Source organism: Solanum verrucosum, unplaced genomic scaffold, assembly GCF_900185275.1.
Source record: "Solanum verrucosum unplaced genomic scaffold, falcon-dt-bn FXZP01000196.1, whole genome shotgun sequence".
Taxonomy (NCBI): Eukaryota; Viridiplantae; Streptophyta; class Magnoliopsida; order Solanales; family Solanaceae; genus Solanum; species Solanum verrucosum.
In genome coordinates this window covers 2,645,323-2,660,509 of record NW_026020420.1, presented here as the reverse complement: position 1 = coordinate 2,660,509, position 15,187 = coordinate 2,645,323, and the positions used below count along the sequence as shown (strand labels likewise).

Here is a 15,187-nt window from a genome sequence, read left to right as displayed (position 1 = left end):
AGGAGATTATGAATATGTTTTCTAAAGTCACATTTTTATTGATTATTTAATTAATTATTAATTAAATTCAAAAAAATTGATAATCAAACTGATCGATAGATCAATGCAAAATCATTAAATTAATAATATCTTTTTCGATTTGATTTATTAATGTACCACTATTTCATGGCTAAATGGAAAAACTCACGTGAATAAAACTTATTTTGGGCAGGTAGATTCCAAAATGCCTCTTTTCTTGGTAGGAGACCTTATATTAACAAACAAAATTAGGAGAATTTCAAGAAAGATAATGTTTGCTATAATAAATAATCATAAAACTATTCAAAATTACACGCGTTGGATCGTAAAGCAAAAACTTGTACTACCCACTAGATCTACTTGTAAAAAATAATAATAATCCTTCTAGTATTTTCCTGCAGAAATAAAATAGTTAGTCAACAATTTTCAAAGTTTGATTATAAAAGTTGGCTGAATAAAAACTCGAAAATGATTAAAATATGAGGAAAATTATCTTATATTAATCACTTATTAGTTTTGGAATTTGTAAATTATTAGTTTAGTCCTTAAACTATCGATAGTTTTAAAAATATTCTTCTACTTGACTAACTAAACTTAGATATACTCTCGCTATGCAACATAATATAGCAAGTGGTCTCAAACTCTTGTCGGAGCATGAGACTCTTAATAGAAGTCGAGAGAAGTGATGAAAACACGTTTAAAATTGATGAAAATTTAGGGGTGCATTTACTCATGTTGCGAGATCAAGGATGTATTTAAATTCAGTTAGACAAGTAAATAAGTCTTTTTAAGATTGTCAATATTATTTTGGGATAAAACTAACAACTCGTGCTAAATTTAAAAGTATTTTTAATATTTTTCTCTTACTACTAATAATACATCAAGTGAAGTTTTATAAAGATGTATAAAAAGAATAAAGTCTTTGCATTTTTACCTATATCTCTTGACGTCAGACAAATTATTTTCGATAGACCAACTAATTTAAAGAAATATTCATCATATTTTAAAGAAGGATGAAAATTTGGAATTGTAGTGGGTAAATTGTGTCACGACTCACGTGTATGACAGCAACATGATTGACATTTGGCATTTTCCTAGTTGTTGTATAATTAATACTATATGATGATGAAGCAAATAAAAAGGAGACAAAATTAAAAGAGAGAAATCCCTAGATCTACTTCACTTTCCAATAAGCACAAGCAAAATAAATAGAGATAAGATATTGTCCAATCACAACAAACAACTATACTACATTTTCTTATTTGCCTTGCTGTTTCAATTCCCTCCTCTTCTTTCTCTTTGTCCACATACTACCCCACTCATTATTCGTCTCAAAATAAATGTTACTTTATTGGAAAAAAAATTCAAATTTAACTATTATATTAAAAAAGTTCTTCTTAACAGTACTTAACTCTCAAGAAACATCTAACAAATAGGAGTCTTAAAACGTTGAGAGTTGAGAGTAGTACTTTAGGCCATCAAACATTGTCAACATGTATAATTTGATGATTACATGCGACATATGCATTACCAACTATGTTATTTAAATTTTTAGTTATATCGAGTTATTTATAAATTCACTATACATGCACTCAAAATATTTTTGTAGAGTTGTTTAAAAATTTTAATCGTATCGAATTGCAATGAACAATATTTTTATAGAGTTCAAGATCAACGGAAGTTGATACACCAATGCACAAAAAGTTTAAGATTTTTTCTCATTATATCTTACGTGTTTGAGACAAATACCACCTTAACTTCCAGGTAGATTCATAAACTCAACTTTTTTTGCCCTTCAAAAGGTTTGCAAGTTGTTTTTTATAATAATGTTGGGAACAGACACAAATATATATAATTGAGGTTGTTGGGGAATTTGTTTAATTTATATCTTTATGTATGTACGTTCATTCATGTATAGTTATGTAGTAGACACATTTAGGGTGGTATAAGTTAATTAATACCTTGCGATCGAAAAATATATTATGTATATAGAAAAATTGTTTGTAAAATTAAAAATTATTTTTTATGACATATGTGTATAATAATTTCGAACATTTTAAATAAAAAGATTGATTTCGTCACTTTAATTGTAGGTGACAAAATTAACCCATAAAATTATAACATTCGTATTGATTCAAGTTTGTATTGGTTATCGACCAACTTATTTATTAGCACAATTCATTTAAGCCAAATTTAAATTTTAAATGCAGTCCAAATAGTTCCATTTAAATTTGAATCTCGTTAAAATATTTTTGAAAAGATATATTTTGATTGAATATGTCATGTACTATCATAACAAAGAAAAAATATTTTAAAAATGATATATTTTTATTGAATATGTCATGTACTATCATAACAAAGAAAAGATAATATTTGTGTAAAGTACTAAAAAATTATAAAAGATCGAATAAAACAATTAAAACTTAATAATAATTGAGCGATTTGAATTTCAACTCACTTTTTAGTCAATTTTAATCTAACTCATTTCAGTCCAAATAACTTTTTAACTGAATTCATAATAATTCACCCATTTATTAAATTCAAAATATTTTAATTAGCTCAAATTCAATTTAACCCGTCGATTTAACACATGTAATCATATCAATCATTAAAATGTATGCATATTTGATATGCTTCATGTCCTTCTATATTTGATTCAGAAGAAAAAGTCAGAAATCACCTCCTTTCATCTATGGCTCCAATTCACGAGCAATCTATAGAATTTTGAGCTTACCATAAATTAATATTATATCGAGAAGATTAGTGTATATAATTGATGTTTTTAAAAAAATATTTATATTGACGATATATATTATTTAAATTCTTCAAAGATCCATTCTTTTATCTATTTTGTGTCCTGTTTTGACAAGCTATATATTTCATTTAAACGCATAACATAACAACTATGCTTGTATCGAAAAAGGGTTTACGAATGTATAAGCTATAGTAAAAATTAAAACGAATATCGAGCATATATTAATAGTGCTATTATTGTAACAGAATCTAAATGAAACTTTCTGGTGTCCAAATAATTAAGATATATATATGTATTTATTGTGTTCGTTGATATTGTTTGGTTGTGGAACAGGTCTAATAATTACAATTATAAAAATATTTAATTATAGGTTTACCGTGTTATACTTATTAATTCGTTGAGGATGTGTGTGCTGAAGATAGAGTTTTATCTAATTAATAAATTAACTAATGTCTAAATACAAGAGGAACATGATCACAACCTCATGAAATATTTGAGGAAAGTGATGAGCTGCAAAAATGAAAAAAATATTTATTTTTAATTATCCCGTTTGAAAAATTAAAAATAATTCATTGCTTTAGACAATAGTATATCTCTCAAAAATATTTTATTTCGTACCGACAATACCCTTTGTATCTGGACTTGTGCAATTTCCAAGTCAAATAAAAACATCAGATGTGTCTACAGATCAATCTGTGACACTCCCTTACTGAAATCCACACAAAATTGTGTATCTCTGACATAATTTTATCTAATGATATAATAATATAGCAATAATAAGAATCAAAACCAATTGCAACAATAATATATAATCTTTTATTGCTAGTTACTTATAATTATTAGAGATCGATAACAATTAAAAAACAATATTTAAGTGGTGGGGAATTTATAAACGTAGCAGCGTAGGTGAAACAAATAATGACCAATTCCCTCAGCTGATTTCAGACTTATTGTAATTAAAAAAAGTTCTATTATTGTATTTTTTTTAAAAAAAAAATCCACATGATTAGATATTATATTAAAGTTCGACTAATAAATCGACAACACTCTGTAAAGACATGACACCTGGCCTCTGGACCTAATTCAACCCTCCATATTAAAGCCCAACTAATTTCATAATCGACTTAGGATACCGAGCCTAACTCAATCCCAAAAGCTAGCTCATGATGGGAGGTTTGTCCAAGTCTATAATAAGGAGACCAATTTTCATCCCTCTACCGATGTGGAACTTCTTAACACTCCCCTCACACCTAGATCTCAACTGTCAGACTCTAATACGATGTAAACGTATGACATCTAGGCATAACTCAACCCCAAAAGTTAATTCATGAGGGGAGGTTTGTCCAAATTCATATAAGGAGACCAATTTCCCATCTCTCTACCGATGTGAGAATTCTTAATACACTCCAAACAAAAAAAGAAGTTATTCCCAAATTTCAAACCCAAAATCTCTTATAAACGGTGGAGAGATCTCAGTCATCCACTATAGCCTGTATTGATTTATTATAATTCATTAATTGCTTGTTTCTGACATGTATTACTGAAATACTACAATTTAAAAATATCTGTCCAAAGATTATGTTAGACCGAGAACAATGAATCATAATTCAAAATTTGATACGCATCTTCTGTTATATATTAATGATAAAACTAAGGATTAAAATAGTGTAAAACTTTTGAATAATATATTATACTAGTAATTACTTTAATTAGGTCATAAGTGTGTAGATAATGTAGCATCTTAGTATGGTACAATTAATTATTTTCTAACCACTATGTTTATATACTACTAATAACATGTGCCTCATCGAATTACTAGAAGACAGGTAAGAAAATTACTATATACTTCCATAATTGAAAGCCATATTTAATTTCTTAATTTAGTCAGCTAGCTCATTATATGTTCAGATAATTTAGCAACTAAGTATGGTACAATTAATTTTCTAATTACCATGCTTATATACTAATAACATGTGCCTAATCTAATCAGAAGACAGGTCAAATATTTATATCGACCATTAAAATAAAGTCATTTTAAATTTAGTTTAGCTCACGATAACGTGTACGCAGATAATGTAGCGTCTAAGTATTTACAATTAATTGCCAACTTAATTAATTACCATGACCATATATTAAATATTAATTAACATGTGTCTCGTCGATTATGAAGATAGATCTGAATTATTTCCATATTATTAGATTAATGTTCGGTTACTTTGGGATTACAGAAGAATATTCCACTCTCATCTAAAGTGTTGAACAATAATTAGAATAACATAACACAGCAACAATAATCATTGTTCTGTTACCACAAGAATGGTGATAGGATGAATATAATCTCCCGCTTCTCTTAAATTAGAGTTACGAGCTCGTTAGTGGCGAAGTCAGAAATTTTGTTAAGGATGTCTAAGATTTAATATATATGTATGAAAAATAAGTTTTGACCGATATATTTTGTACAATTTTCTATATACATAATATAATTTTTTGACGAAGAGTGTTCAATTAATCAAATGGGGACCTCGTGAAGAAATGATTTTTTTTGTCCTTTTACAATAATACAATGATGAAAATGACCTTTTCAAATCTCTTATTATAAATTTTTTAAAAAAAAACATGGTAAAAAAGGCACAAGTGTGAAGGATCATTCATCCAATTAACACTATATATTTTGGCATTAAATAGTTAAATGTCGTATTTCACTATTTGTAAAAATTGAACTTTTATTCAGTATTCAAAATTTAAGAAATGTTTAAAATACTGGTTCAAAATACAACTCAACCAACTTATTCAAACTCTTATTAAAAGCTTATTATTATTATTATGAATTTCTACTCAAATATAATTTATGAGACTCTAGTTGGTCAAGTTTTGTTTGACTGCACCTTTTCATTTTGGCTATGAAAACCAAATATATAATTCTTGGTTGATATATTGTGATATTTTTCCTTGAGCAATATATAAGTCTTGATGAGTAGGACCACTATTTCCTTTTCATCATTTTCCCCATTTGAAGAAAATTGATTGAATTTGTCATCCTAACTATTTTTTAAATGTAACTTTCAATGAGGGACAAAAGAAGGTAGTAATAATCATCAATACTAATAATTGGTGATTGTATACTTACTATTACTTAATAGATAAGTTGAACTCATTAATTGTGTAGTATTTCATTTCACATTTACGTGAGAATCAATTTTTTTAATTAAAAAATTCTCCATTTTAAAGTTTGAATTCGAAATCTTTAATTAAGTATGAAGACATCTCATTCAATCTGTCATATTATTTGAGAGTTGACAGTCTAATGGTTTGGGGGACGTCGATTCCCTGGATTTTCTGGCTTCCCTTTCCCTTCAACCAGCCACTCTTTTAGTTCCCAAAATATATATAATCCAGAATCCTTTTAAGCGCCTTATCACGAAAGTGACCGAGCAAGCGGATGATGATGATTCAGCTGGTAAGCGTGTAGAAGAGTATTGAAGTAGTAGGTTGTCTTTGGTACGAAAGAAAATGTTTTCATGTGACTGGTTGGTGTCGGATGGTGGGTATGAGGGCTATGGGTGTGGAAGTGAAGATGAGGTATGTTGGAGGGTGAGGAGAACACAATTGATACGTTGATATCACTTGTATAGCTTATTTTTCCTACTTTCATTAAGGATCTCATTTTTCTCATTTTCATAAAGCTTGCTTTCCTAACGAAAATGTTTTTCCAAATATTTTACCAATCAAATGGAAATTTCTTGACTTCGCACCAAACACACTAATGTCTCCTTCTTCTTCTTTTTGGGTAAAATAAACAAATACTTACCTATCAATCCTATGATCAAAAAGATAGTTATCATCTTGAAATTTCAAATTTTACAAGTAAAATTCAAGAATAACTCAAATAAGAGAATTGCTCGGATGGTAAGCCACCTTCACTCGAAAACAAAACAACAAAAACAAAGGGTAACTTAGGATTATGACTATTTTTCACAATATAATAAAAAAAAATGGCCGGTTGGCCTAGCTGCTATTTCTTAAAAACGAGCATTACATCCTCCAAATATTGGGCCCCACTCAAGGCACCAATATGGGGGCCCACAAGATCAATGAGCACCGTCAGCTCCTCTATTAGGCCCACATTATTGGCCCATTCTCCATTCTCTCTTTGGGCTTTTCCTGTGTCCACATAAATTGCCTATCGAGTGTATACATATTTCCTCAACAATCATTTTCATCCTCTCCGACCTAGAGACGGAGCTAGGTGGAAGTTCGTGTGTTCAGACGAATTTATTAGTTTTTTGATAGATCTTGTATTTGTATTTGTATTTGAAAATGAAATATATATATTAACTTGTGAATTTCCTAATAATATTAATTGATAACTCAGTGATAAGGAAGGGGCATTATAAATACTTTTCACACTAGTGTTGTGAGTTCGATGTTGTTGTATTTCACGTTTTGAATTGGAAGGCAATCGTCTATCTAAATAAACACTTACTCATCGTTTTAATTTATGTGATGGTATTTGATCAGACATATAATCAAAAAATAAAATAAAGACTTTCAAAATTTATCGTCTAATAGAGTGGTCCCTTACAAGGCCCATGACGGCTACAGAGGTGAAATTAAAGGGTGCTCACAGTTTGCATGCCTCTTTTAAATGATAGTAACGTCCCCATCAAGTTGAGAACATTTTCTTTTTTAGTTTCTCATTCAGTATTCGACGATATATGTAAACAAGTACAACTATTTCTCGATCAAGCATTGCATGTGTTGGATTCTGAAAGTGAATATGGCGTCATGCGGAAGCTTATAATTTGCAAATCATATGGTTGATAAATCGGACGATAAAAACTTATACTAAAAAATAATATTATTATATGAAAACTAATATAAAAAAATATTATAAATTGTTGAGAATAAATCTCCCCATAAACTAAACTCTTAAACGTCTACATTGTGTAAGTTGTTGTGTTGTTGATATGAGAACATGGATCTTAAATTTACAGGAATCCAGATTTCTCTCTAAGAAAAGAATAAATCAAATATGGAAGAAAATATATTTTCGTTTCATGAAAAGTAAAAACATTTATGGTAATGTTTTGTCTTTTCTTTTAGGAAAAAATAAACTTCAAATAAGAAAAGAAAATCAGGGCAAAACCCTAACAACATGACCATTTCAGAAAGCTTTTAACATGATTTTTTTCATATTCAAAACTCGAATCCAAGTAATTAGTAAATACAAGGGTCTTCAAGATGTCAAATTATATGCCGACTTTGGACTTTATCTTATATCATTCAAACATTATTGATGAATTGGACCGATCAGTCACCAACCAAAGTGGAAAAATTCAAAAGAAAAACATCAAAACGACATGTCACAATATTCTTTGTATGCCTAACTTTGAATGGAAAAAAAAAAAAGAGTTCAACAAAAGATGGCTATTTACTACAAAAATGTTTCACATATCACTTCAATCTAGATGCTCCTTCCATTTTAACTTGTTTCAAAAACATTTGACATCATTTCATATATTTATAACGTTTTCATGATTTCAAAAGCTACGTACTCAAGTTTCAAACATTGATGTGAAAAACTAACTTTTCTTTTTTTATTATTATGAACTTGATATATATTTCTTCTGTCTTAAAATAGTTGTCATGTTTCGTTTTTTAAGAGTCAATTTGATTAGTATTTGAAACTAAATTGGATTAGATTAATTCATTATTTTAAAACTAAAATTTGGATGATAATTTTTTTTACAAAAAGTATTGTAAGTTTGCAATTTTCTTCATTGAGAAATGACAAAAGAATATCTTAAAATATTGATCAAAGGTTAGATAATTAATTTCACTCTCGAAAAGTGAAACATGACAACTATTATTGAAAAGCATGGATTATACGAATTACTAATTAGATTACCATATTAAATTCTATGCCTGACCAAATAAAAGATAAAACGACTAATATTCTTCTGATAGTAAAAATATTTGAAAGTAATTATCGAGGGTTGTGTTGGAATAAATGATAGTTCTCTGTCTTTAATCTGAGGTCTCAATTTCAATTTGTGGTTATGAAGTCACCTTGATAGTTGCATCGATGCTCATGCTGGAGATCGGATGGAAAAAACTATCTCATTTACAATTTTACAGCAAACCAATTTCGTAAATTAATGTAACTAGTCACATTATTACGTTAATTACTCGCATCAGTGTAGCTATGTTATGTAGATAACAAAAGTTTCGTTGAACGATATAATATACACATATACTATAGACTTTTATGAAATTTTCTCAATAAATAAAATAGTTGGGCCTATTGGAAGAAATGGCTTGTGGATCTCAAATTGTACCAGGCCCAAGTTTCTTTGTAGCTGAACAAATGGGCTCTAAATGATCCAAATCCCCCAATTTCAGTTTCTTCGGCAACATTGCCATCACTTCCCTGAGCTGTGAACTCCGTCTGCCGGCGACGAAACTCAGTTGTAAGTTCCTTCTAGTTTTTATTATATGATTCTTCTTACTTGCATATATGATTTGTTTTAGCTTATCAATTTGATAATGGCTCCAAAGTTGTTGTGTACTAAAGGGATGCAAGTATAACAAATAAATTTAAACGGAGGAAGGAATAAACAACGCTCCTCCCTGTAAGGATTTCGGAACCCAAATACAATCGTTGAGTGAACTGTATCTTTGTTTGTGTTAGTTGAATTAAGCGCTCAAATGATTTTATTCCAAACGTTCTAAACCTAAGCAATTGAAAAATTGAATTGGAAAGGTTTTGTTAAAATTCAAATCAGTGCATTGACACAGACCCTTGGATTAAGCTTGCAGCTTATTATGTAAGATAATTCGATCAATGCGAGTGTTAAATAAGAACTAAGTGTGTTTGGTATGACAGAAGTCATTAAGTGTCAATCCTAGTTGGTACCACTTGGATGTTGGAGAAATTGATTGTTAGTAATTGTTGAGGATATTAGTATAGTTCGTTAATTTTTTGCGACATATGCAAGCATACAAGGTTAATAAAGCATTATAATTCAAACAAAATGGAAGCTCATTGTAAAGGTCGGTGAGATGTTTTTCTTTTTTTATTTTGGGTATATCTTGCTTCTTTCTTTTAACTACTGAAGAATCATGTGTGAAGATGAAAATAAGTACTTAAAGTTGTGTGTCTTAAACCTCTGAAACCATATATGCTGGAAATTTTGTAGTTTCTGCAGCTGTGAAGTTTTCCTCATCTTGTCTGCAATCATTTTAGCAAGGATTTTTGAATAAGTGAAACATTTGTAATTTCCCATTTTCATAATTTTGTCCTGAACAACAGGAAAAGGCAACTCTTTTTCTGCTTGGTGAATGACTGAGTAAGTGAGTATTCTCCTTCTGGGCGTTTCTCTTATCAGGTTGAACATTGTCAAAACCTTTCTTCTTTTCCCCTCTGTATGAGGTTTAGACTCATATGATGCAGTATGAAGTGGTTTGAGCTGCTTGTCTTTGTTAAAATGTAATCTTATTTCAGAAAGGTAACAAAAATGAAGCATATATTGTATTATCACTTATGCTAAATTAGAAAAAAAAAAAAAAATTCTGCGCATTCTATGAAATCGGAAAGCATTTTTTACTGCTCTCTTTTTGATGTATCTCTTTGTTCATTTTTATGTACCTTTTCCATCCCTTCATTTTCTTCTGCTAGAGTGAAGTTTGGTTTTTATATAATTTTTAGTTTAGCTGATTATGTTTTAATACGGGACTTCTGCACAGCTCTAATATTCAGCTCCTGCTAATTTTTGTTAGTAGTGATGGATCGACAAACTCCTGATTATGCAGCTGCAATGGCGTTTGCTCAACAGCAGCACCAAGCAGTTAACACTCAACAGCAACAACAGTTTGGTTTTCATCCCCAACATCAACAATTTCCTCCTTCAATTCATGGTCCTCCATTTCTAGGCCCGCATTCTTCTCTTCAACAGTTCCCTTACCCTCGCCCTATGCAGCAACCACAACTCCATCCGCATACACCCCCTCCACATCTTCTTCATCTTCAACAGCAACAACAACCACCTCCTGCTTTTCCACCACACATGCCTCCTCACCTTGTTTCATCACCTTTTTTCAATCCGTATGATTCTCCCCCACCTCCGTCTCCTCCACCATCTGATCCTGAACTCCAAAAGCGTATTGATAAATTAATTGAATATGCTGCCAAGAATGGTCCTGAGTTTGAAGCCATGATCCGTGAAAAGCAGCAAGACAATCCTGCTTACAGTTTCCTCTTTGGTGGTGAAGGTCATTATTACTATCGCTATAAGCTTTGGATGTCTACTCGCCCCCCTGGTGGGGCCTTCAATCCTCCTTTCCCATCCTCTTCTTTGCCTATGATGCATCCACCAAATCCTATGATGAGTCCGTCACCCTTAACTCCATATAATGCCTCCAATGCTTCTGCTGCAATGTTAGGTCCATCCCATTTGCATCGACCCCCTTTCCCACCATTTTATGATCAACATCATTCTCAGCCTTTTAGCCGAGCAGATTATGAACATTCATATGGGCCTTTCAAAGGTCTATCTAGGCCTCTTCCATCAGATGTAGAGATGGAGCTTAGTAATGTCATAAATAATCTTACTGGTACGAAAGAGTCAATTAAAGGTGCCAAGAGTTGGTTTATGCAGAGATCTCCATTTGTACCTGCTTTGGCTGAGGCGCTCAGAGACAGGGTGTTTTCCATAGATGATTCGGAGAGGCAACTGCATATAGTCTATCTTGCCAATGACATCTTATTTGATAGGTAACATTTGATATCTTGGTGCTTAGTGATTTACTGCTAACTCCTAGATATATTAACTCTTGAATTCTCCTTCACTTTTTGTCTATGCTTTCCTTTTTCTTTTTAAATTTCTTCAATTGCAAAATATTTCTTATTGCTTCTTTGGTGCCTGTTATTGACTTTTTCATATTAGCCAAGATAAATCAAGTTTGTTTTGTAAATTGTAATAAGAAGAAGACACTCTGAAATTACTCTTGATTGTCAAGATGCATAGGGACCATCACAGATTCTTGTGGGCTAATTCTTGTGATTAATGCCTTGCGTTGTACCAACCTATAAATCTCTTTGCCATTTTTTGAATAATATTTTTAACAAAAACCTAGCAGAAGTAGTACAATAGAGTGGAGATGGTGCACACTGGTGTGTAGGATGAAATGCTTGGTCTTTGCTTGTAGAAATTTGTTACTGCTGGTTGGATATTGGTCCAAAGGTGGTAGCATGGGCAGTTAGGGTTCACTAGGTGGTAGAAATTTTGCTAAGATTTGTAATTTGATGTCAACAAGAACTAATGAACTCTGAGTAGACGTGCTCCAGTTTGAAGGTAGAGATATCATTGGTAGTGGTGGGCACACGTAAGAATCCTATGAGGAAGTAGCCTACCGACATCACTTTTTTTTATGATGAGTAGCCTATATGCATCATTTATTTTGATGTATTCAGTGTTCGCTGGTTTTGGAGCACAATTTACTTTTGCCACTCTGAACTGTTCTCTTTAGGTATAGAAGATTGGGTGTTGTTCGAAGAAAACCATATCGTTTTGTAGGTTTTCAACTTTTTGGTATGCTTCTTGTTTACGTGTGCTTTTTGCCCAAGTAGTATATTGAATTAATAAAACAAAGAGTATCAGAAAGGGTAAATTAGCCTGGTCAATGATGGACACCTAAAGGTCGAGAGTTCGAGACTTAGTTCACTAATTTTTTTTTATAAAAAAAAAGAGGGTAAATTAGCCTGGTCACAATTTTTTACGTTAATGATAAAATATATTAAAAGAATGTTACAAAGAAATCAAAATAAGGAAAATAAACATAATATCATAAAAGGGAGATCAGTGCTACAAAGTCAAACCTGATGGGAGGTCTCTAAAAATATTCCTACATTTTTTTTTACTTTGTCAAGAAAACTATTTGGCTTAATACACTTGATCCTCTCACTAACTTAATGATACTCAACCGTATTCTCATTTTATTTTCTGAATTGTGCAGCTTGCAGCGACGAATCAATCCTCCTGAGCTTGACAATGAGGCACTTGCTTTTAAGCCTGTTTTGGGTCCCATGCTTGCGAGGATATACCACAACCCTCAAAACAAGGAAGAAAATCAATCTCGGCTTCAAAAAATTCTACAGTTTTGGGGTACGAAGGAAGTTTATGATCAGGATACTATTCGTGCACTTGAAAATGAGATGATAGGTGGACACCCTGCAAATTTTTCTGTTCCTCCAAAGGAATTAATCACATCAGATACTTCTACTGCTGCAGGTAATTGTTTGCCTTTATAGCTGGAGCCGGGAGTACCAAGATGTGGAATATCGAAGATTCATAAAAATAAAAAAAGAACATTCTGCTGCATTGTTAGTTGCAAATGTGAAAATATACTCTTGTTTGTATTTCTTACGGTTTTGTTTATGGTTTCCTAGGATTAATGCACCAGGCGGCAAATCAGAGTACTTTTCAGTGGAAGCCTGACCAGCAAAGTTTAGCAAATCTAGCTGATCAAGGCAAACAAGTTCCTCTTATACCATCTGTTGCACCACAGCAGTTTCATGCGGGTGCTGTTCCGCCTACTGGATTTCCTGGGTTAATGCCTATGCCATCTTCTGTTCCACCAGCAAATCTACAACCGGCAGCTCATCTGACACCAGCATCAATTGCAAATATAGGTGAAAAAGTACCTCCATACCCCTTGTTCCCTCCTGGTCTTATTCCTGGTATGGTCAGGAAGATGCAGATTGGTAGTGGGGTGCCTTACTCTCCCATGAGCCCCTTGGATATTCCCACCGTCATACCACCCTCGACTGTGCCAGAATCTGAAATTCTTGAAAGGGTGTCTAAATTTTTTAGAGATATTGGAGAAGTTAATCCATCAGAAGGACCTATTAAACAATCTGAATCAGCCAACGATTATGATGACTATGAGAGAGACTCTCCTGTCCGGAAGGGAGGAGCTTGCATTCCTCCACCTCTAAACCTTCAAGTTGATCCAGAAACTGGGACTTATCCTGATGGAAGTATTCCGCAGAAACCTGGATCAAATAGCTCTGGACGATTAGGACTTGGAGCCACAGCCAATCCAAACGAACCAAATCAATATGATGATGTTTACACTTCTTACAGGAAAGATAGAAGCACCAATTATCATACATCAATGAGTGCAAGAACTGCTACGAGGTGATTTAGGCGATAATGTTAAGACTAATCCGTTTCCCTTTGATCTACTGTTGAGTGGACTAAGACTGTATCTAGTCTATTTTGTTGTAAATTGAGATGAATATTGAATGACATCGCCGCATGTGACAAAATGAGAGCTCTACCCAGTCTTTCTTTACTAAACAACTAGCAATGGTATTTGTCCATTTGATCTTTCAGATGTTTTTTTTTTCCTCCTATCTTTTTCTGTGGATGCTATTGAAATGTTTTACAAGGATGGTATATTGTCATTCCTCCTTGAGCTAAGAGGGTCTTATCGGAAACATCCTCTTTACCTTTGAAGTAGGGGCATGGTTGCGTGCACTCTACCCTTTCCAGATCCCATTTTGTCGCACTGAGTAAGTTGTAGTATATTGCCACTCAATGTGTTATTATAACTTCCATATTTGGTTGAAGTTCATGTTGAGATGTGATGGCGGGTTAATGAATTGACCAATAAAAAGAAAATTCAGTTATTATGTGACTCATTTTATTTTTAAAATTAATTAAATTGACTTTTTACACCAAACACAATAAGTAACTTGGTCTTAAAATCTTTCATAATCTGAAGGTAAGTTGCACAAATTAATGTATATTAATAAATGAATTGCTATCTGTATCAAGGTTGTTATTATTGCACAGATACTATCTTGTTCATCGATTTTATTATTACATCTTGTTTTCTTTGCTTCAACTATAGTATTATCAATTATGTGTTGTTCTTAATGTTCTCGTCTGCATTACTGTATTTCCCTTTCCACATGTGATTTTATTGTGCCTTACTTGAGCCGAGTATCTATCATAAACTTCTCTACCTTCACAAAGTAGGGGTAAAGCTGCGTACACTCCCGAAATCCCACTTGTGGAATTACATCGGGTATGTTGTTGCAAATCCCACTTGTGGAATAACATCAGGTATGTTGTTGCAGTAAAGAATTTATATCTGAAGTTTACACCAAAATAACAGTGAAGGTCTCAAACTTAATACTGTTTGGCTAATAAAGCTCAAATATATATATATATATTTTTATTTTTATTTTATAATCGAGAAATCCATTTGTGACCCGCCCTTTGGACCAATCACAGCCTTCTAAACTCGGTGGATAATGGGCCCGCCCCTCTACCCTTCTCCACTTAAATACCAGGCTTCACTTTGCATGGTGTGAGGCTTGAACCTGCGACCTAAGCCACAAATCTT

The 15,187-nt window shown here is 32.2% G+C and overlaps 2 protein-coding genes across 3 annotated transcripts in view; both read left to right on the top strand.

Moving 5' to 3' along the window:
* LOC125807089 (4-hydroxy-tetrahydrodipicolinate synthase, chloroplastic) overlaps nucleotides 1-15,187 on the top strand; it is a 178,691-nt gene that overhangs the window by 78,980 nt on the left and 84,524 nt on the right. The window lies entirely within an intron of this gene.
* On the top strand, nucleotides 9,189-14,137 carry LOC125807058 (uncharacterized). 2 transcript variants are annotated; one of them, XM_049486816.1, is made up of 4 exons: nucleotides 9,189-9,243; nucleotides 10,556-11,546; nucleotides 12,788-13,062; nucleotides 13,221-14,137. In XM_049486816.1, the coding sequence occupies exons 2-4, from the start codon at nucleotides 10,558-10,560 to the stop codon at nucleotides 13,973-13,975; spliced, it is 2,019 nt and encodes a 672-aa protein (XP_049342773.1). In that variant the 5' UTR covers nucleotides 9,189-9,243; nucleotides 10,556-10,557; the 3' UTR covers nucleotides 13,976-14,137. The 2 variants fall into 2 exon arrangements, with proteins under 2 accessions (XP_049342773.1, XP_049342772.1); XM_049486815.1 differs by having other exon boundaries at nucleotides 9,226-9,243; nucleotides 10,533-11,546.

Coding starts and splice junctions, on each gene's coding strand:
- LOC125807058 (XM_049486816.1), top strand. CDS start 10,558: ATGGATCGACAAACTCCTGATTATGCAGCTGCAATGGCGTTTGCTCAA. Junction 11,547..12,787: donor AATGACATCTTATTTGATAG/GTAACATTTGAT, acceptor TGAATTGTGCAG/CTTGCAGCGACGAATCAATC. Junction 13,063..13,220: donor AGATACTTCTACTGCTGCAG/GTAATTGTTTGC, acceptor ATGGTTTCCTAG/GATTAATGCACCAGGCGGCA.